At 47.7% G+C, this 21,543-nt stretch overlaps 1 protein-coding gene across 1 annotated transcript in view; it reads right to left on the bottom strand.

The window, feature by feature from the left end:
• TMC7 (transmembrane channel like 7) overlaps positions 1 to 21,543 on the bottom strand; it is a gene marked incomplete at both ends in the record, with an annotated part of 37,475 nt that continues 15,932 nt past the window's right edge. The window contains 11 exons of the mRNA XM_080703941.1: positions 1 to 186; positions 1,720 to 1,906; positions 3,585 to 3,682; positions 3,933 to 4,050; positions 5,764 to 5,921; positions 7,951 to 8,124; positions 10,173 to 10,320; positions 14,113 to 14,258; positions 15,161 to 15,243; positions 18,486 to 18,653; positions 21,181 to 21,329. Coding sequence (XP_080560067.1) covers positions 1 to 186; positions 1,720 to 1,906; positions 3,585 to 3,682; positions 3,933 to 4,050; positions 5,764 to 5,921; positions 7,951 to 8,124; positions 10,173 to 10,320; positions 14,113 to 14,258; positions 15,161 to 15,243; positions 18,486 to 18,653; positions 21,181 to 21,329 — 1,615 coding nt within the window. The remainder of the gene's footprint in view (positions 187 to 1,719; positions 1,907 to 3,584; positions 3,683 to 3,932; positions 4,051 to 5,763; positions 5,922 to 7,950; positions 8,125 to 10,172; positions 10,321 to 14,112; positions 14,259 to 15,160; positions 15,244 to 18,485; positions 18,654 to 21,180; positions 21,330 to 21,543) is intronic.

The raw sequence follows: 21,543 nt of genomic DNA, 5'->3' as shown, positions 1-21,543 counted from the left end.
TTAAAAGACTCCACCCTGCATGAGGGCACCGAGCCCGCCCGATGCCCCAGGACCCAGAACAGCCTGTGAGCCCAGACAGAGCACCAGGGGCCCTCGGCGGCTGCCCGGGAGGCGGCCCACTGCGGAGGCCCGGGGCTCGCGTCCCCCGGCGCCCAGGACCCAGGTCACTACGCCGCACTGTCTCTCCTGTGGGCACAGCAGGAAGTCACTTAACCTCTCTGACGTCAGCTTCCTCCTTTCTAAAACATGGTACCTATTCCAAGGCCGAGTGTAAACACTGCATGCTAATCTACGTGAGGCAGGGCACAGTGGGTGCATATAATATTAATATCACTGGCTTTTCTTAGCACTATTATTATTTCCATCTTTTTGAATCTTCAGGGCTCAGCATAATAGCTAAACAATAAATGTTGGAGGCGGGCGTGGTGGCGCACACTTGTAATCCCAGCATTCAGGAGGCTGAGACTGGAGGATCGCGGTTTGCAGACGGCCTCAGCCTCTTAGGGAGGCCCTTCGCAACTCAGTGAGACCCTGTTGCAAAAAATAAAAAGACTACAAAATAGGGCTGGGCGTGTAGCTCGGAGGTACAGTGCCCCTGGCAACAAAATAAGCCCAGCAAAATTCAAGCAAAATATGTTTTGGTCTGGTTGATAAGTTCAGGTAAGCTAGTGATTTGTGGGGCCGCTTCACCCACCAAACACCTGAACGGGCACAATGTCTAAAACTGTGAGACATTTAAGGGCTTAAGTAAACCCAAGACCTGAAAATAAATGTACCAGTTTCAAAACGCAAACTGAAAATTACAAGATAGGCAAAAATAGATTTTTTATCTTGTAAAAAATATTACAAGATACATAAATAGGAAAAGTTTTAGTTTAAACATCACCAAAATTGAAGCCGGGCATGGCGGCGCATGCCCGTAATCCTAATACTTGGGAGGCTGAGACAGGAGGATTGCAGGTTCTGAGGCCAGCCTCAGAAACTTAGTGTGGTCCTCAACAACTCAGCAAGACTGTTTCAAAATAAAAAATAAAAAGGAAGGCCGGGCGTGCGCACACCTGTAATCCCCGCGCTTGGGAGGCTGAGACAGGAGGATCGCACAGGTTCGAAGCCAGCCTCAGCTACTTAGTGAGGCTCTCAGCAACTTAGTGAGACCCTGTTTCCAAATAAAATATAAAATAGGTCTGGGAGTATAGCCCAGAGGTAGAAAAGCCCCTGGGTTCCAACCCCAGTACCATAAAAATAAAAAGGACAGGGATGTCGCTCAGCCGTAGAACTTCCCCGGGTTTAACAATTCCCAGTGTGCGCGCGCACACACGCGCGCGCACACACACACACACACACACACACACACACACACACACACACACAAAATATAACACTGTCATTTGGATGATCAACTCAGGCTCGACTCTTAGACGGTTACACAGAAAAACAAAATTCAAATCACAGGAGCAAAGCAATTCATAAATTCTCCAAATTAAAAAAAAAAGTGAGAGCCCACGGAAGGCTTTTTCTAGAGTACGTACGTATTACAGAAGGCCGTAGTCGCTGGTCTCCTGGGCTATGGGGTGGGACCCGGGAAGACCCAGGGCGGGGCTGGGGTGAAGCCCAGTGGTTAGCGCGGGCTCCGCATCCACCGGGCCCCGGGTTCAACCCCCCGCACTGGAAAAGAACAGAGCTGGTCCCGGGGCTGAGCCGCCTCCCCGCTCTCCTCACCTCTTTCACATAAAAGATGATAATGAATTTCAAGGTCGCAATGGCAGGGAGAAGGGGCGAGAAGAAGGCGCCGATCCAGCAAATGGTTTGTCCGTACACGATGCCCAGGACGTTATCGGGGATGGCGAACTCCTGCTGCCCCCAGCACTGGATCAGCTTCCAGGAGGAGCAGTAGGTCACCAGGAGCCTGGAGACAAGCCGGGGGAGGTCTTGCCTGGCCACGGGCGTCTGCCACGGCCCCGGCCCACGCCCACCCAGCCGGGCCGTTTCCCCTGGACTCCGGTTAGTCAGCCGTGTGTCAAACCCGGAGAACAGAATGAACTCTGGAATCGTTACGGCCAGGGCTGGGGTCTCGGGGCCACAACTTAGCACCCGAAACCATGACTACAGGCTCCGGGTGACCCTCAGCCTCGCTTTTTTCACCTGGAACATGGCGAGAGGTTACGGCAAGAGCTACTTCACCGAGCTTGATGAGGATAAGTGGCCTCTGGCCCAGAAAGTACTGAGCATCCCGACAGAAAACAGCTTATAGGGACCCTACTGCCCAGCAACGCCACTTCCCAGGATCCTAGACGCTTTCTAGAGACATCCGAAGCCCGAGGCCCGAGACAGACATCCGCAGGGGCTCCCTGCAGCACTGCTGTCCATCAGCAAAAGGACTGGACACAAGCTAAATGCCCGTCGGTAAGGGCTGGATCGATACTGCATAAGCCAGGGATAAGGTACAGTGAAATATTACACAGTCCTTAAAACGGAGGAGGGAAATCCCTGTGCCCTGCGATGGAAAGTCATCGATGATATCTGGTTTGAGGGCTGCAAGGGGGGGCAAGCTGTGGATCCTGTGGATGTGCTGTGATCTCTGTGGTGTGGGAAACAAAGAAACCTTCCAGTAAGACTGTGTGTCTAGGCCGGAGGAATAGCTCAGTGGTAGAGAGCCTGTCTAGTATACAAAAGGGCCTGGGTTCAATCCCAGCACTGCAAAAACAGAAGATTAAAAAAAGAGAGAGAGAGAGCCAGGCGTGGTGGCGCACACTTGTAATCCCCGTGCTTGGGAGGCAGAGACAGGAGGATCACACAGGTTCGAAGCCAGCCTCAGCTACTTAGTGAGGCTCTCAGCAACTTAGTGAGACCCTGTTTCCAAATAAATAGGTCTGAGAGTATAGCCCCTGAGTTCCACTCCCAGTACCACCAAAAAATAAAAAGTCAGGGTGGCTAGCTACTGTTTTGTGGAGTTCCTACCATGGCCTGTTCTCAGTGATTTTGTTTTGTTTTGTGATACTAGGATTGAACCCAAAGGCATTCTACCTCTGATCTATACCCCTGGGCATTTTTTGTTTTATTTTGAAACAAGGTCTTGCAAGGTTGCTAGGAGTCTCACTACTTGCTGAGGCTGTCCTCAGAGCAACAATCCTCCTGTCTCAGCCTCCAGAACACTGGGATCATGGGTGTGCACCACCGCAGCCGGCGCTCAGTGTTTTTCTCTGCACTGACTCCTCTATTCCTCCCAGCAAGGCTGTGATGGGTCCTGCTTCGATCACAGGTGAGATCAGGCAGTGAGCTGAAAGTGCTCGTCCAAGGTCACGTGATTAGCAAGAGACGGTACTGGGGTTTGACTCCAAGTCAGGACACAGCCTCTGCTGCGGCCTCCTGGGATGCAGCGTCTTGGGGTCTGCAGCCAGGAAGCCCCATGGAAAACAGCCCCAGGTTGGTTCTCAGTGCCCCCTTCAGACTGGGCAGCTGGCAGGCACTACATCATCAACAGTTCCCCGTCTTCAGAGGTTTTCTGGGGGCTGTGGAGTCACCCAGCACCCCGTGGGGAGCCTCCAGGGTTGAGTGGGTGTCAGAGGGGGACCCCACACACTTACTTTCTGGGGAAATCCACAAAGAGCGTCACAGCCAGGATGATGATGAAGTCAAAGATCATGAGCTTGTACATCTCCTGCCCCACCTGGGTCTCCCAGCACTGGAACGGAAGGCCGAGACACGCACTGAGGCCCCCTCGGGCCGAGGACCCCCGCAACATCTCCAGACCCCACTGCCCCGAGCGCCAGCACGGACTCTGGTTCTCACGCCCTCCCATGTGGCTGGCCCGCAGCCAGAGCTAGGAAGAGGGCCCCATAGGTGTCGTGGCATGGCCTCGAGAGCTGTACTCTTGACCACGACACTGTCACCGAACGACCTCCCCCCACAGTGAGCTGCAGCCGCAGGCTCACCGGGTAGAGCTTCTGGTTGTAGCCACAGAGCTCACAAGTGTCGTTATCGCAGGATGTGATCTTGGAGCCCAAGGTGAATACCAGGACGCAGATGGTGGCCAGCCGCATGAAGACGCACCTGCAGGGAAGAAAGGAGAGGAGGGAAGAGGGGCCGGCAAGGAGGGTGCACAAAGAGACTGCCTTCCTTCTGGGTTGTCCATCTGTCCATCCTCCCTCCCTCCTCCCTTCCTTCTTCTCTTTCTTTTGGTAACGAGGACTGAACCCAGGAGCATTCTCCCTCCAAGCTCTACCTCTAGCCCTTTTTAGTGTTTATTTCAAATCAGAGTCTTGCTAAATTGCTAAGGCTAGCCTCGAACCTGCAATGTTCCTGATTCTCCCTCTCAAGTACTGGGATTACAGGTATACGCCAACATGCTCAGTTGAAAAAGAATTCTTAATAAAAGGGACTTAACAACCAAATGCAGAGTGTGGACCTTCTGCGGCTCTGGATGTGAACAAGTCACCTGCCCTTCTCCAGGGAGACTGGCTCCACTTCAGCAGGTGTGATGATCTGAGGCTAAACCGAGCCCTCACCACTTGGAGTGCTACTCAAGTGCTTATAGCTGAGATGACATGTCACCAGGGTTTGCTTAAAATAATCCAGCAGATGCCAAGCATGGTGGCCCGGGACTGTAAAGCGAGGATCAAAAGATGTTGGTCTTTGTTATGTTAGATTATGTTTCTTTTCTTTTCTCTCTCTCTCTCCCTTTTTTTTTTTTTTTTTTTTTTTTTTGGTACTAGGGATTGAACCTAGGGACATTCTCTCTCCAAGCTATACCCCAGAGCCCTTTCTTATTTTTTGGTTGTGAAACAGAATCTTACTAAGTTGCGGAAACGTCTTGCTAAACGCTGAGGCTGGCCACAAACCTGTGGTCTTTCTGTCTCAGCTGCCCAAGAGCTGGGATTATAGACATGCATCATCATACCCAACGAAACCCTGTTTAAAAAATAAAAAGTAAAGAGGGCTGGGGGTGTAATTCAGAGATAGGATGTCTCTGGGTTCAATCCCCAGAATGCCCCACCCACAAAACAAAACCAGATTTCTTTGTAACATTTCCCCCCATCAATCTAGAACTAGAGAGAATGGATAAAAATTGGGTAAAAGGTTAGAAATGGTTGAAACTAACTGATGGGCACATAAGCCTCCATTATACCATTTTTCTGTTTGAAAAATTCCAGAATATAAAGTTACTTTAAAAAAAAATACAGCCGGGCGTGGTGGCGCACACTTGTAATCCCCGCGCTTGGGAGGCGGAGACAGGAGGATCGCCCAGGTTCGAAGTCAGCCGCGCTGGCTTTAAGAGACCCTGTTTCCAAATGTAAAAAGATACATAAAATAAGTCTGGGAGTGTAGCCCGGAGGTAGAAGGGTTTCCAGGAACCCCAGTAAAATTAAAAACAAACAAACAAAAACAAATGCAATCTTAGGTGTTAGAGAAGCAGAAAGAAAACTCTCCCATCCCACCCTCTTCACTCACTCATGTGAACTTGCCAGACTCTCCCCCACACAAACCTGTCAATTCTGACATTTTCCCAGCAACATCCATTCCTGGGACCCCACTCTATCCCCTCAGCTGTCAACACAGACACTACATGGACCAAAGGCCAATCCTGAGGAGCAGACTCTAAAGTCAGAGGCATCCCACTGTGTGTACAAATTCTGATTCCTTCACGGGGTCCCATCTGAAGAAGAAGGGATTCTCAGCTACGCAGAAAGATGTGCCGTGATCGATTAGCAACGTCTGCCATGAGCAAGTGGTGATCTGCCTGGCATGCCTGCCGCTAGGTGTTACCTGAGGATTGTCAGCCGTATCTCAAAACCTGGGGAGTAATCCTCATAGTGGATGATCTTGGCAAAGATGATTGGGGTGATAAAATTGGCCAGCGTGATCACAATGGACGGCAGGTACAATATCAAGAGGTTCTCTCCAAACACCATCTTGTCAATTTCCTAGGAAGATAACAAAATGTATTGGTCAGAAGCATAAGAAGGGATGAGGCCACACACTTGAATTGAGCTGAAGAGAACTCAACCAGGCACGCTGGGCAAACAAACAAAACATGTTTTGTCATTCAACAAGGCCGGTAGACATAAGCCAGCTCCTTCCTTAGGTGTTCAAACACAGGTACCCAGTACCATGCTGGAAGAAAAATGAGTTCTCTTTGGCTTATTAAGGTAACATATTAAAAAAATCCATGAGCTCTGGATGGATTAGCAATTGAAAGTGTTTTCAAGGGTAAAGTACTGGTTATTGAGAACAGACATTCCTTCTTTCATGGTAACAGATTACTTAGCTTCATATACAGTTATCTGAGATTCAGAAAAAATTTTTTTAGTCTTCCTTATAGCTAGGTACAGCCATGTGACTAACTCTAGTCAAGGAGATATGAGCAGAATTTTTAAGTCAAACTCCAGGTCATGCCCCAAAGGAAAGAGCTGTGTCCTCTCTAGCTCCTCCTCCTCCTCCCTTTGGGTAGAATGTGGATGTGTGCTGCGCTATCTTGTACCGTACAGGAAAGGCCACACTCTAGATGGGAGAGCCACAAGACAGATGGAACCTGGGCCCTGATGGTTGATTTAATGAAGCAGAGCCGCTAGATCAACGTGTGTGTGTGTGTGTGTGTGTGTGTGTGTGTGTGTGTGTGTGTGTGTGTTGAGAGAGAGAGACAGACAGACAGACAGACATAGGATTAAATCCAGGAGCATTCTGCCTCTAAGCTACATCCCAGGCCTTTTAAATTTTATTTTGAGACAGGGTCTAAGTTGCCCAGGTCAGCCTCCAACTTGCAGTTTCCTGCCTCAAATTCTCAAGTAGCTAGAATTAAAGGTGTGTGTCACCAGGCAGAGCTCAACTTAAATTTTTTTTTTTGTTTTTGGCGGTACTGGGATTGAACCCAGGGGAGTTCTACCTCTGAGCTACACCCTCAGCCCTATTGTTTATTCTTGATTTTAAAACAGGGTCTCACTAAGTAGCTGAGGCTGGCCGCAAACCTGTGATCCTCCTGTCTCAGTCTCCCAAGTACTGGGATTACAACTATGTGCCACCATGCCCAGTTTCAGCTTGGATATTTCAATGCTATTTTAGGTACAATGAGGCCTCAGCTATTAAGTAGAGGAGTCAGGGATAATGAAGACAGTCCAGCCTGAATTTGAACATTCTAAGTTTCAGAAAGAGTAGGAATGACAGAAACCATTTCAGATGCTTTCTAAAATTTCTCTTAAAAGCGGGCATGGACACCAGGCATGGTGGCGCATGCTTATAATCCCAGCATTTGGGAGGCTGAGACCAGAGGATCACGGTACGTGGACAGCCTCAGCTAATAAGCGAGGCCCTTCGTAAATGAGTGAGACTCTGTTTCAAAATTAGAAAGAATAAAAAATAGGGCTGGGGCCGGGCGTAGTGACGCACGCTTGTAATCCCCGCGCTTGGGAGGCAGAGACAGGAGGATCGTGCAGGTTCAAAGCCAGCCGCGCTGGCTTAAGAGACCCTGTTTCCAAATAAAAATATTAAAAAAATGGGTCTGGGAGTGTAGCCTGGAGGGAGAAGGGCTTCCAGGAACCCCAGTACCACACACACACACAAAAAATAGGGCTGGGGGTGTCACTTGGAGATAGAATGCCCCCTGGGTTCCATCCCTGGTACCACAATTTTTTAAAAAAGTGGGCCCTGAGCTGAGTGTGGTGACACACACTTGAAATCCTAGTACTTGGAGGCCGAGGCAGGAGGATCACAAGTTGGAAGATGGCCTCAGCAACTTAGTGAGGCCCTGTTTCAAAATTTAAAAAAGGGCTGCGAGTGTAGCTCAGGGGTAGGGGGAAAAAAGGCACTGATCACCTCTTATTTTACTTTTGTCGTTTCATCCAAATTTATGTCCCCGCCGCCAACAGAGGTGATGGCCTCTAGCGTCCGGATTTGCAAGGCCCTCGGTCCCCAGAGCCCCCAGAACGCAAACTGCCCTGACTCCCCTGGCCGACTTACTTTATTCATGTGTTCTTGCGAGAAGGTCGTCGCTATATAGATGGCATAGAAGCACGCCGCTAACACGGCCAGAACGACGCAGTTGAGAAGCAGCCTCAAAGAGTAGATGCGGATCGTTTCTTCTGACGTCCTCTCCGCTATTTTCTGCCGTATTCTTTCTTCCTCCAGATCTGCCTGCGGGCCAAAGGAAACTCATCTGTACTAGGACGAAGGGCTGTTTGGGGGGCAGAGCCTGTGAGATCCTATTCATTCATCTTTATAACTTAGCATCCCCTGCATGATTTTCAAGAGCTTTGGGCAGCAAACGGCTAATCAGGGCTGATCTCCTTGAAGCCGGGGCTCTGGTGGAGTGGGCTGTGAGGGGAGGCCGGGAGCCACAGTAGATGGGAGGAGTGGAATCTTCCCCCACCGCCTGCTGCAACTTAGCAAGGACGGTCAGCAACCCACAGAGCTGCGGATGTCGCTCAGAGGTAAAGCACGCCTTAGCCGGGCGTGGGGGCACATGCTTGTAATCTTAGTACTTGGGAGGCCGAAGAGGAGGACCACAGGTTCAAAAACAGCCTCAGCAATTTAGTGAGACCTTGTTTCCAAATAAAAAATAAAATAGGGCTGGAGGTATAGCCTGGAGATAGAAGGCCCTAGGAAATAGCCACAGTACCAAAAAGAAAAATTTACCTTAAATATTCACATCTCCCAAGATATCTTTCCAGACTAAGCTCAACCAGTTTTTTTGTTTGTTTGTTTTTGTTTTTGTCTACTAAAAGCCCACATCAAGGCACACTCTCCTATTTAAGAATGCCATTAAGCCAGGCGTGGTGGCGCACGCTTGTAATCCCCACGCTTGGGAGGCGGAGACAGGAGGATCACGCTGGTTTGGAGCCAGTCTTGCTGGCTTAAGAGACCCTGTTTCTACATAAAAAAAAAAGTTAAAAAATAGGTCTGGGAGTGTAGCCCGTGGGCCTTCTACCTCTGGGCTCTGGGCTACACTCCCAACCTATTTTTTTTTTTTTTTTTTGCGGGTCTGGGGATGGAACCCAGAGGCATTTGACCTCTGAGCTACACCCCCTGCCCAATATTTTATTCTTTACTCTGAAACAGGGTCTCACTGAGTTGCAGAGGGCCTCGCTAAGTAGCTGAGGCTGGCCACAAACCACGATCCTCCAGTCTCAGCCTCCCGAATGCTGGGATGACAAGCGTGTGCCACCACGCCCCGCCACTCCCAACCTATTTTATTTGGAAACAGGGTCTCACTAAGATGCTGAAGCTGGCTCAACCCTGTGATCCTCCTGTTTTAGAACAAGTACTAGGATGACAAGCATGCACCACCACACTTGAATTATTATTTATTTTGAAACAAGGTCTTGCTATGTTGTGGAGGCTGGCGTCAAGCTTGCGATCCTCCTGTCTCAGCCTCCCAAGTAATGGAATTATAGTCATGCACCACCACACCCAGCTTAGTCTCAGTCTCTGCATTTTGTGTGTGGGAGGGTGTCCTGGGAATTGATCTATCTCCCAGCTACATCCCCAGCCCTATTTTATTTTTTTATTTGGAAACAGTCTGAGTTGCTGAGACTGGCTATGAATCTGCCATCTTCCTGCCTCAGCCTCCCATGTACTGGGATTACAGGTGTATGCCACTAGGTCTGGCTAGTCTTTGCTTTTAATAGGATAATTTGCTCTGCTTACATTTAGTGTAAGAAAGAATACCTTTGACTTGATCCCTTCCCCCTCACTGTATGAAGCTTATGATTTGCTTGTCCCTTTTTTTTTTTTTTTTTTTTTTGGTGGGTTTTACCCAAATGTTATTTTGTCTCCTTTTCTCATTAATTTGAAAATTCTCTTGTACTTTTTCATAAGCTCTCCACTCCAGCCTCTACCATTAATAGTATCCTTTATCCCATGTCTCCAGCACAAGCAGTATTTATGACAGGTTCTCATGGGGTGGGGTAATCACAGTGTAAGACGGCAAGGGGCAGAGGTAAGATACCACTCCTCCCACCCACTGTGGATCCCGGCCTCCCCTCCCAGCCCCACTCCGCCAGAGCCCTGGGTTCAAGGCGATCAACCCTGGAAAGCTGTTTGCTGCCAAAAGCTAGGGACGCTTTGCTGAGCAGCCCAGACGGCCCAGCTCCTGCCGGGACCCTCTGCAGGCCGTGAGCTCAGCTCTCTGATCCCGACCTGGCTGATGGGGACCCCTCGGAGGGGAAGGCCGCAGCACTCACTCGGAGCTCGTACCGCAAGCTGCTGTGCTTCAGCTCCGCCATGCTGCGGTTGGTGATGCAGAAGTCCCAGCCCGCGAAGATCTTGTTGCAGTAACTCTGGAAGTGCTCCTCGCTCCGGATCAGGTTGATCTTGAACCCTTCCACCGACCTGGCCCCAGACACAAGTGCGCTTCTTAAAGCAACGCAGCAAAACACAGGCCTGTGAACTAGCTTCATCTCAGGCCTAAAATAAAATCCGGGTGTGGTGGCGGCACGTGCCCGTGACCCCAATCTGCAGCAAGCAGAGAGTTTCTCATCAACCTAGTGAGATCCTGTTACAAAATAAAAACGTAAAAAGGGCCGGGGGTGTAGCTCAGAGGTAGAACGCCCCTGGGTTCCGTCGCCAGTACCACTAAAATAAATAAATAAGGAAATAAAGTCTGAGAAAATGGACATGACTGTCTATCCGGCCCACTTGAGAGGCATACGTTTTAGACTACTCTATACATACGGAGTAGCTAACCAAGTATTTCACTGCTGAAAATTGTGTTCTTTTATTCATCCAGTAACTTGGATCACAGGTGGAATAAAACCCAGACTTTGATAAGACACAGAGACGCCGTGCAATCTAGCTCTGCCTTCTCTCCGGCCGTCTGCCACTCGGCTATAAAGCGGCAGGGGGAAACAAGATTTTCCACCCAACAGACAACTAAGATTAGTTATCTGTGGAGATTCATTACTTATGTTAGTCTTTTACCTATCTCTAAATTGTACTGTTTGCCTTTATTGTTGTTAATTTTTAGGATTTCTGGTTGGAATATTAATATACCTTCAGATATAGCATTTGGAAATATTTTATCCCATTCTATCAGTAACTTTTAACTCTGTTCACATTGTCTTTGGATATACAATTTTTTTTTTTATTTTCTAGGGAGTTTGTATACCCTTCTGTTGCCTGTGCCATCGAAATCATATCCAAGAAATCACTGCCAATTTCAATGTTGTGAGGTTTTATGACCCAGATTTTCTTCTAAAAGTTTATAGTCTTAAGATTTATATTTAGGTCTTTTATCTATTTTGAGTAAATATTTGTATATGGGATTAGGTAAGGGTCCAATTTTATTCTTTTTCATGTAATTATTATTTTTCAACAATATTTAGTTAAAAGATTAGTATTTCCTCCACCAAATGTTCGTGGAAACCTTGTCAAATATAACTTGACAATATATGGAAGAATTTAGCTCTAGGCTTGTATTTAACTCCAATGGTTTATATATCTGCCTTTAGAACAGTACTACACTGTTTCAATTATTGTAGCTTTATATGGTTTGAAATCAGAAAATATACATCTCCTAACTTTGTTCTTTTTCGAGATCGTTTTGGGTATCTAGAATCCATATTCCATATTAGGATAGATTTTTTTTCTGAAAAATAAATATATAAATATATGATAGTTTCACCTTAAAAAAAAAAAAGAAAAAATATTCTCTGGTAAGAAAGAAAGCAAAAAGAAATATTGAAATGTTATCTTTATGTTATCAAAAGCTTGGTATCAGACAAATGAAACTGTTATGTGAGATTATCATTTTTAATTTTGGATAAATTGCTATAATACTAGATGTCAACCACTAAGCCAAGCATGGGAGGGAGGGATGGGGAGAGAATGGGGTGGGGATCGGGTGGGGGTTGACTGGCGATGTGTGCATGTATGTCTACAGAAGTTTTCTTTGTATCCCACTATGATGTATGAATACAGTGTACCAATAAAAAATTTTAAAAAAATAAAATTAAATTAAAAAAATTAAAAAAATAAAAATAAAGCGGCAGGGGCAGGCTTTCCTTTCCATAAACACGTGAATCCCTGTTCTCCCTCAGGGTCTTTGCACTGACAGTCCCCACTCCCCTCTCCAGCTACGATTCTTCCTCTGAGTCTCCCCAGAGCCAGCTCCCTCCCATCAGCTTGGTCCTAGCCCCGGTGTCACAGGGAGGCCGTGAGGTCACCCTCCACCGCGCCTCCCACCGAGGTACCAGAGGCGCCCTGCGGCCACACACCAAAGTATCGGGGCCGAGCAACCATGGACTGAAAACTCTGAAACTGTGAGCCGAAATGAACTGGCTAGCACATCATCCTTCTGGTTTCAGCCCAAATATCCCTTCCATGGCTCCTATCTCCTCCGCCTAAAATCCCGATCCTCACTTCAGATCAGTCCATCTTCTTCTCGATAATGAGCCTAATCTGCCATTATCTTGTGTGTTTGCTGTTTACAGCCCCTTATCCTGAGCAAGTTTTCAATTCCTCAAGGGCTGGTACCTGGCTGTCTTGCCACCTTAATATCATGATGCCTGAATCATATATTGACCAGCCAGTGGATAAATAAGTGACTTAAATATTTAATGAGTACCTTTTTGGGCCAGATGCAAAACTCGGTTGCTTTTTTTTTTTTTTTTTGGTTCTAGGGATTGAACCTGGGGCTTTCTACCACCGAGGTATACCCCAGGTCTTTTTATTTTTATTTTTTTGTTTTGAAACAGGGTCTCCCTAGGCTGCTAAGAGTCTCATCATTAAGTTGCTGAGGCTGGCCTCAAGTCTGCGATCCTCCTCTCGGCCTCCCAAGTATCAGGGTTAGAAATGTGCACCACCCTACCTGGCCTCAAAATTTTTATTCAATCAAGTGGTCTCGTGGAAATATCTACACTGACCCTTGACGACAAAAAAACACCAAATGCCACACGTGGTCCTCTGCAGATGAAACAGACTGCTCCTAAGGTCTGCCGGGGAGCCATGAAGGGGAAAGAATTACTGTGATCAATCCTTGTCCACAGAGTCACAGCAAAGAGTCTGTTAGAACCACCGCAGGTGCCGTCCCAAAGTGCACAGTCCTAAAAGGATTTCATACCGAGATTTTTAATTCAGGACATTTCCTGTGAAGTCCAGAAATGGAACTTTTCGTGTTTAGGCCATTGTACCGTGTGGGGCAGTTATTAAAGGAATTCATGGTGATTAAGGAAATGCCATGCCAGTCATTATACAACCCCGGCCCCACTGTCCAGGGCTGATGGGTGCGAGGGCCGGCCATGCCCTTGATTTAACAGGGTCCCATCACAGTCTGCTGCCCACGGCCACCACAGAAGGGTCAGGATAGGCACCTACAGGAGGCAAAGCCAACAGGTCTCTTCAAAGAATCGCCATTGGGCAAATGATAAAACCAGTAATCCCTGTGCTTGGGAGGTTGAGACAGAAGGATCTCAGATTTGAGGCCAGCCTCAGCAATTTAATGAGGCTCTCAGCAACTCAGTGAGACCCTATTTCCAAATAAAAAATAAAATAGTGTTAAATAGTGTTGAGATGTAGCTCAGAGGTCAAACATCCCCAGGGTTCACTTCTCAGCAAGACCAAAAGAAAAAAAAGAACAACAAAACAAAAAAATAATTTCTGCCCCCAGAGAGTCACAATGTGATGGGAAGGGCGAGACGCCCTGCCTCTCAGCCCTCGAGAAAGCTGCCATCACACGGGAGGCTCGGAGACAGGAGCCCTGGCTTTGCTATTAGCCCAAACATCAACTTTGCCTTGGTCCTTGTAACTGAGTTTCTTCCCTTTCTTGGGTCTTGGTGCCAGTTAATCCCCGTTGGCCCCAGTTAGCCAGAGTTGAATTCTGCCCACTGCAACCCAATGGAGATCTAATTAGCATACTCACCAGAGCAAAACTATGGGGTGCCCGGGACAGGAATGCAAAACTGCCAGTGCGGTTAACACCCCGACGGAGGGGCTCGGCCGGGCACTCCAGCCCCAGGACCCTGACTTCCGGTCCTCCGGGTCTCCTCGGCGGCCAACACACTTGCAAATCTTTCCCCTTGCCGGGACTCAGCTCCTCTTCTGGGCAACTCTTTTTAGAGCCCAGAGAGCTCTAAGAGACTGCAGCCACCAAGGTAACGCAAAGAGAATGCAACGGGGTAAACTCACCTTTTCACTATCCAGAGGAGGCTCAGGGCCAGGTAGGCAACCGTGCTGACCAAGTAAGCCAGGGGCAGGTCGTAGGTGAAGCTCTGAAACTTGATGCCGTCGATGGTGTAATGTCCGTAGAAGAGGCTGGTCTCCTCCAAGAAACCCTGGAGCACAGCCGGGCGAGACGGTCAGCCCGGCGCAGGCAACCAGCGCTCCCAGCTCAAGAACTCACATTCTAGGTGTGTGTGTGTGTGTGTGTGTGTGTGTGTGTGTGTAGTAAGATTTATTCTAGCCGGGCGTGGTGGCACACACTTGTAATCCCCACGCTTGGGAGTCTGAGACAGGAGGATCGCACAGGTTCGAAGCCAGCCTTATCTACTTAGTGAGGCTCTCAGCAACTTAGTGAGACTCTGCTACCAAATAAAATAAAATAAAATAAAAAATAGGTCTGGGAGTATAGCCCAGAGGTAAAAAGCCTGTGGGTTCCACCTCTAGTACCACCAAAAAAAAAAAAAGATTTATTCCACGTTAGAGCATATTTATTCCCTTTGCTAAGCTGGTATTAATAAATCTTTGAGGGATTCCAGGGAATCTATTTATGTCAGCATACGTGTGTGGCGTGTATGGGCATGAATTCATGTATGTGCCTGTGTGATGGGAACATGAGCATCACACATGCCTCCCTGGGTAATTTCTAGGTAGAAGAGCCACAGCCCTCATCTGTGTGATCTAGGTTTTTCAGGGTCAGAAAAATCAGTTGTTTTGGTGCCCTGTTCTCTGCAACTTTCTTAGGTGGGGAGCTCAGTATTTCATTCAGGCCAGTGCAAAGGTGGCAGGGACTAGGGAAGGGACCTCAGCGGCGGAAGAGAAAGGATTCCGGGCACGTCCCGGCAACAGGTGGGCGCACGAGCACCGCCCTTGCTGGGGGAGCGACAGCGAGTCCTGGTCTTTTCCTAAGTCAACGCTGGTGTCTGGCCCTCACTGCGGACCTGCCGGGAGCTGATCTTTAAATCAACCACCATGAGCATTTTCAAGGTCCACAGAAAGGATGAGCTTAAATACTTACTGTGCCGGAAAGCAAGTCTATGACATAACTGTAAAAGTAAATGAGTCCAGAACTACTGATTGGGTATATCGTGCACTGGATATCTGTAAGAAACAGAAACAAGGACATTAGTTGGAAAGAGCGTGGCAATCTCTCTCACCTGTCTTTTGCAATTTGCGTCCCTATGCACGTAATATACATTTGGATACGCCTCATCTATTTGCATATTTGGACATAAATGGGTTCACACATAGTAGGTGCTCGGACATAAATGTGTTTGCACACAGTAGGTGCTCGCTAAGTATTTGTCAAAGGAAGGAGGGAGTGAAGGAAGGTATGGGGAGGAAGGAAGGGGTGTGTGATCCTTGCTTAAGGGAAAAAGTTGACTGAGTTAAACAGCACATGCGCAGAGAGGGTGCAGTTGGAGGAAATGAGGGAAAGACGAGAGCCTGGGCTCTCATCCCTGCAGGAGGGGCCTCCCGCCCCCACGCCAAGCCCTGCTGAGCCCAGGGGAGGGCCGAGCAGGAAGCAGAGCCCGGACGCTAAGCGCTCAGCTCCATGTGCAGGCTCCGCTGGCATCCAGACCTTCTAGAAACAGGACTAAAAAAACAACGGCCTCCACTTGGCCGGCGTTTCCCAGGGGCCAAGCGCGTGCTGAGGAATTTACACATATCAGCCCATTTAATAGTCAGTTTGAAATTATGAATATTATTCAGTGATTTATACTTTCTTTTTTTTTTTGGTGGGTCTGGAGATGGAAACCAGGGGCATTCTACCACTGAGCCACACCCCCTGCCCTATTTTTTATTCTTTATTTTGAAGCAGGTTCTCACTGAGTTGCAAAGGGCCGAAGTACCTGAGGCTACTGTGAACCGCGATCCTCCGGTATCAGCCTACCAAATGCTGGGATTACATTTCATTTTTGATGAGGATTAAGCCTGTATTGACTGCTAATAAGAACAGTATTAATTACTAATAAGAACAGGCTTTCATATTTAGGCTAAAAGAACCAGGCCTGGTGGCACACGCTTGTAATCCCAGTGCTTGGGAGGCTGAGACAGGAGGATTGCACAGGTTCGAAGCCAGCCTCAGCTACTTCTAAACTAGTGAGACCCTGTTTCCAAATAAATTATAAAATAGATCTGGAGTATAGCCCAGAAATAGAAAAGCCCCTGGGTTCCACCCTAAGTACCAAAAAAAAAAAAAAAAAAACTTAGGCTAAACAATAAAATCCTTTTTTCTGTCTCTAAGCTATCAGCCAAGAGCTGCGGCCAAGGTTGACCTTGGTCAGCTAAACGTTGACTATTAGCCCAGCTAAACACCGAGTGCTGAATTTACAGACAGCTGCACTTAGAAAAAGAAGTACACAGACTCTCGCAACAGTTTGGACTAAAGTTAAAAGATGAAAAAGCAAGCTATATTAACCTAATATTATTATTTTTTTTATTATTTTTTGGTGGTACTGGGGTTCCTGGAAGCCCTTCTACCTCAGGGCTACACTCCCAGACCTATTTTTACATTTTCATTTTGGAAACAGGGTCTCCTAAGCCAGCGCGCGCGGCTGGCTTCGAACCTGCGCGATCCTCCTGTCTCCGCCTCCCAAGCGCGGGGATTACAAGCGTGCGCCACCACGCCCGGCAACCTAATATTATTAATAACGCAAAATAGTTAAGAGTCCCCAAGCCTCCATACTTAAAAAACTATATTCCTGTGCCCGTCTCTCTTTATTATGAAACATGTTTTCAACATAATAACTTCTGGCAGAGAGAGGTAGAAAGAAGCTGAGAACTCACCGAGGATACAGGTGGACAATACATGCTTTAAACTTTAAGAATAAAAATAAAAGAAAGAACAAAGCAGGCTTCCACCAGGCAGGACCCTGACCTTGCTCACCAAGCCACACATGTTGGTCAGTGATGTCAGACCTATTTGTCCCGGGGAGAATGAACACGGAAGACGAACAGAAAAGGCTCACACGGCAGAGAGAGCCGGCGGCCTGCACTTGCTTGTGGTGGGGAAAGAGGGCTATTGGCTACGCAGGCTGGGAGAAAGGAGGGAATGAATTCTTATAAAAAATTCTACATGTTCAAAGACATCAGGGTTTTGATGTAGTGATATAATCGCGCTGTCCCCCTTTCTACCTTGTAATAATAAAACTTTGCTCGAGTTTGCAGCAGTGCAGGTCTGGATATTTTTTTCTAAACTAGCTAAGAACAAGAACCCACAGTGACATCTCAAACTGTTACATTTTCTAGATTAAATAATGGAAAACTTTGTCATCAGTTTATTTATAATTTAAATAAGTATTTTATTTTTAAAATGAGTTAAACATGCAATAGTAAGGTGTTATTTGAATAATGGATTCATCCATCTCATTATTTAAATGTTCAACCCTATTTGATGGAGCTAAACCTGAAAACTGAATTCAGGACTGACTGACTGACTGACTGACTGACTGACTGCCTTCCTTCCTTCCTTCCACCTCTGAGATATACCTTCAGCCCCCCTCCTCCCTTTTTTGTGGTGCTAGGGATTAAACCCAAGGTTATTCTACCTCCAAGTTACACCCTCAGCCCAATTTTACTTTCTATTTGGAAACAGGCTCTCACTAAGTTGCTGGGTCTTCCGGGAAAGCAGCACAGTGACAAGAGAAGCCCGAGGGCTCTGGTGTTAAGAAGACCTAGAACCAGCCTGGCTCATGCAGCTTTACTCCAGCGCCCGGCCGGGTACCCAGAGGCACTCAGCAGTTATCTGTAGAATGACTGAAACTCTCCTCGTGTGAGCAAATAGGTCCCCAAAAGATAAGTCTGTGTCGAGAATTCAATAAGAAAACATGGTCTGGCACTTCTCACAGCGTCTGTCACAGGACTGGTGTTGAATGAAAGATAGCTTTGAGCATCACCTTTATCAGACATAAAAATCCTGAAAGGGAGTCATGGGGAAGGACCGCATTATGTTTCATAAAAATCCCACTTTTGTGCCATGCATTGGTCCTTTCAAGTGCCCTTATGAACTCAGGAGGGCCCGTATGTCATTTCCAGGCAAATGTGTCAGGGGCCAGCCAAGTTTGCCATGGTTCTTTTCCCCTGAACCACAGAAACTATCAAGGGTTCCAGAGTGAAGACCACCAACCCATGATGGATATGGACTGTGAGTGAGAAATAAGCCTCTGAAGTTAATTAGGCACTAAGGAACATGGGGCCATTTGTTACTGCAGCATAGCCTCACTTATCCTGACTAATTCAGTCACCTGGGACTTAGAAGGAAGACTGCTGATAAAGGAAGCACTGTAGCTAGGGGTACAGTGAGCACACCACTCGGCATGGTACACCAACCTTAAGCTCACCTGTGTCTTTGAATGGAATGAGCACAAAGGTGCTGTTGGTGATTTTGTATTTGGTGAGCAAGACTGGCAGCAACACCAGCATAAAGATCATGAGGAATATTACCAAGTTCAGCAACACCAGGAAGCGCAGGAAGGAGAAATAGGACTGAATCCCAGTGCCAAATTTCCCTGGGAAAAAAAAAAAAAAGAAAGAAATTTGAACTTCAGTGGTCAGGGGTGTTAACCATTGCCTGATATTTCAACGCCATTGATTTATTGCTGCCTCTTAGCCATATATGTTTAAATATATGCCCATATATGTTTCTAGCTATAGATGCCCATATATGTTTCTGAACTCTATCCTGTTCCACGGGTCTACCTATCTATCCCTGCACCGATGCAAAGCTTTCTTAATTATTGCCTATTTATGACATGACTCGAAATATGGCACTATCCATGCATCTTTCGGTGGTCACATTCCTAATAAAATTCACGAGCTTTCCATCTTGGCAGTTTGAGGTGATGATGTCTGCAAATCATTTGGGTTTACAGTAGGAACTCTGAAATCTTATTCCCACTGCCCCACCCCAACTCTACTATGTTACCCAAATATTTAACATTCCTCGCTGGTTTTATGTTTTTGCACAACTTCCAGTTTCTGTGCCCTGGATTGCACGCCCTCCTTCTAGACCCCCAGTGGTGGCCTTCGGAGGTACTCAGGGAAGATGAGCTCATGAGTCCTCCTGATGGGATCAGCGCCCATGTAAGAAGAGGCACCACGCTGGGCATGGTGGCGCACGCTTGTAATCCCAGTGCTTGGGAGGCTGCAGGTTTGTGGCCAGCCTCCGATACTTAGTGAGGTCCTTTGCAACTCCCTGAGACCCTGTTTCAAAATAAAGAGGAAAAAAATAGGGCTGGGGTGTAGCTCAGAGGGAGAATGCCTCTAGATTCCATCCATAGTACAGAAGAAGAAGGAGAAGGAGGAGGAGGAGGAGGAGGAGGAGGAGGAGGAGGAGGAGGAGGAGGAGGAGAAAAAGAAGAAGAGGAAGAAGAAGAAATGCCCGAAAGCTGTGTTCTCTCCTCTCTGTCCCTTTCTCCTCCATCTCTATTTCTTAGCTTCTCTTTCCCTCTGTCCCCCCTGCTAACACCCATAACGAGGCTATACAAGCAAAAGGTAAGAAGGCTTGCTCTAGCCTCTAGAACCATACGCATAAAAATACACCAGCGAGGCGTGGTAGCACACGCCTGTAATCCCAGTATTTGGAAGCTGAGATAAGAGGATCGCAGAGTCAAAGTCAGCCTCAGCAACTTAGTGGGACCCTCAGCAACTTGGCGAGTCCCTGTTTCAAAACAAAAAAATAAAATAGGGCTGGGAATGTAGCCCAGAGGTAGAATGCCCCTGGGTTCAAGCAACAGCAACACACACACACACACACACACAAACACACACACACACACACACACCTCTTTCTTTCCTCTTTTATGAGGGGGTGCTAGAGATTGAACCCAGGGCCTCTCAAATGCTAGGCAAGTACTCTACCACTGAGCTACACCCCAAGTTCCCAATTTTCTGTTTCTTCAGCTACCCAGACTGGTATTTTATCATAGCAACCCAACCTGACTAATAAAATACCATATATCAAATTCTCACCAACATGGAAAAGCAGAGATTCTTGGTATTTTCAGAGCTATGAACACCTCTATAATGTGGTGCAGACTATGAAATCCATCCCAGTCTGTGTGTGTGTGTATATGTAGTACTAGGCATCGAACCCAGGGACATTCTAGCTCTGAGCTACACCCCCAGCCCTTTTTATATTTTGTTTCAAAACAGGGTTTCACTAGGTTGCTGAGGGTCACTTGGTTGCTGAAGCTGACCTTGAACGTGAGATCTTTCTCCTCTCAACTTCCCAAGGACTGGGTGGGATTACAGGTGTGCACTCCACGTCAGGCTACAATGTTTTTAAATATATAAAGTACAAAATATAGTTTTGATATTAAAAAACACATTTGTGCTGGGCATGGTGGTGCACACCTGTAATCCCAGCACTGGGGAAGCTGCGACAGGAGGATCGCAGATTAGAGGCCACCCTCAGCAACCTAGCAAAACCCTGTTTAAAAACAAACAAGGGCCGGGCGTGGTGGCGCACGCTTGTCATCCCCGCACTTGGGAGGCGGAGACAGGAGGATTACGCAGGTTCGAAGCCAGCCGTGATGGCTTAAGAGACCCTGTTTCCAAATAAAAAAGTATAAAAGTAGGTCTGGGAGTGTAGCCCGGAGGTAGAAGGACTTCCAGGAACCCAGTACCACCAAAAACAAAAACAAACAAACAAATAAAAAAATAGGTCTGGGGGTGTAGCTCAGAGATAGCATGCCCTTGGGTTCAACCCCAATACACCCCCCCACCCACACGTGTGTGTTTGTAAGAGATAACAGGAGCATCTTCCTGAGCAAATTACATAACAAGACCTAGCGGCAGGTCTAGTAACTACTGACACTGCAAACCACTGACCCCATTCCAAGACGGCTACCCTTGAAGGAGAGAAAAATATGTGACATTTTCTGGTGACCAAGTCCCGGGATAAGCTAAGCCTACGCGTGGTTTGATGCTTTTACTCATGGCAGGAGGGAATGCTCGATTTCGGCTTGGGCTTCCTGACAACGCTGTACTCGCCCCGGGCCCGGGGCCGCGGCAGAGGAGACGGCGGGCGGGTACCTTCTATGCTGCGGATGTCCTCCCGCCACAGCTCCAGGTGGGTCGTCATCTCGCGAGCCTTCTCCAGGAACCGCTTCCAGGACTTGCTGCTGTACCGTTTCCACTGGTCCCACTCAGACAGATACTTCATTTGCGTCTCCTGAATGTCCCTGCATCAAAAAATCACCACCAGGACTAGGGCAGCAGCGTCAAGCTTCAGCATCAACTGAAACGCCAGCTGGAGTCAGGTGCGGTGCGCACGCCGCGATCCCAATCCCAGTACCCGGGAGGCGGAGACAGGAGGATCGCAGGTCCCAGGGTGTAGCTCAGAGGTAGAATGCCCCTGAGCTATACCCCGAGTATTAAAATAATCTTCTGCTGAGG

This window comes from Muscardinus avellanarius (genome assembly GCF_963383645.1).
Source record: "Muscardinus avellanarius genome assembly, chromosome: 10".
Taxonomy (NCBI): domain Eukaryota; kingdom Metazoa; phylum Chordata; class Mammalia; order Rodentia; family Gliridae; genus Muscardinus; species Muscardinus avellanarius.
This window is presented reverse-complemented; position numbering and strand designations above follow the sequence as displayed.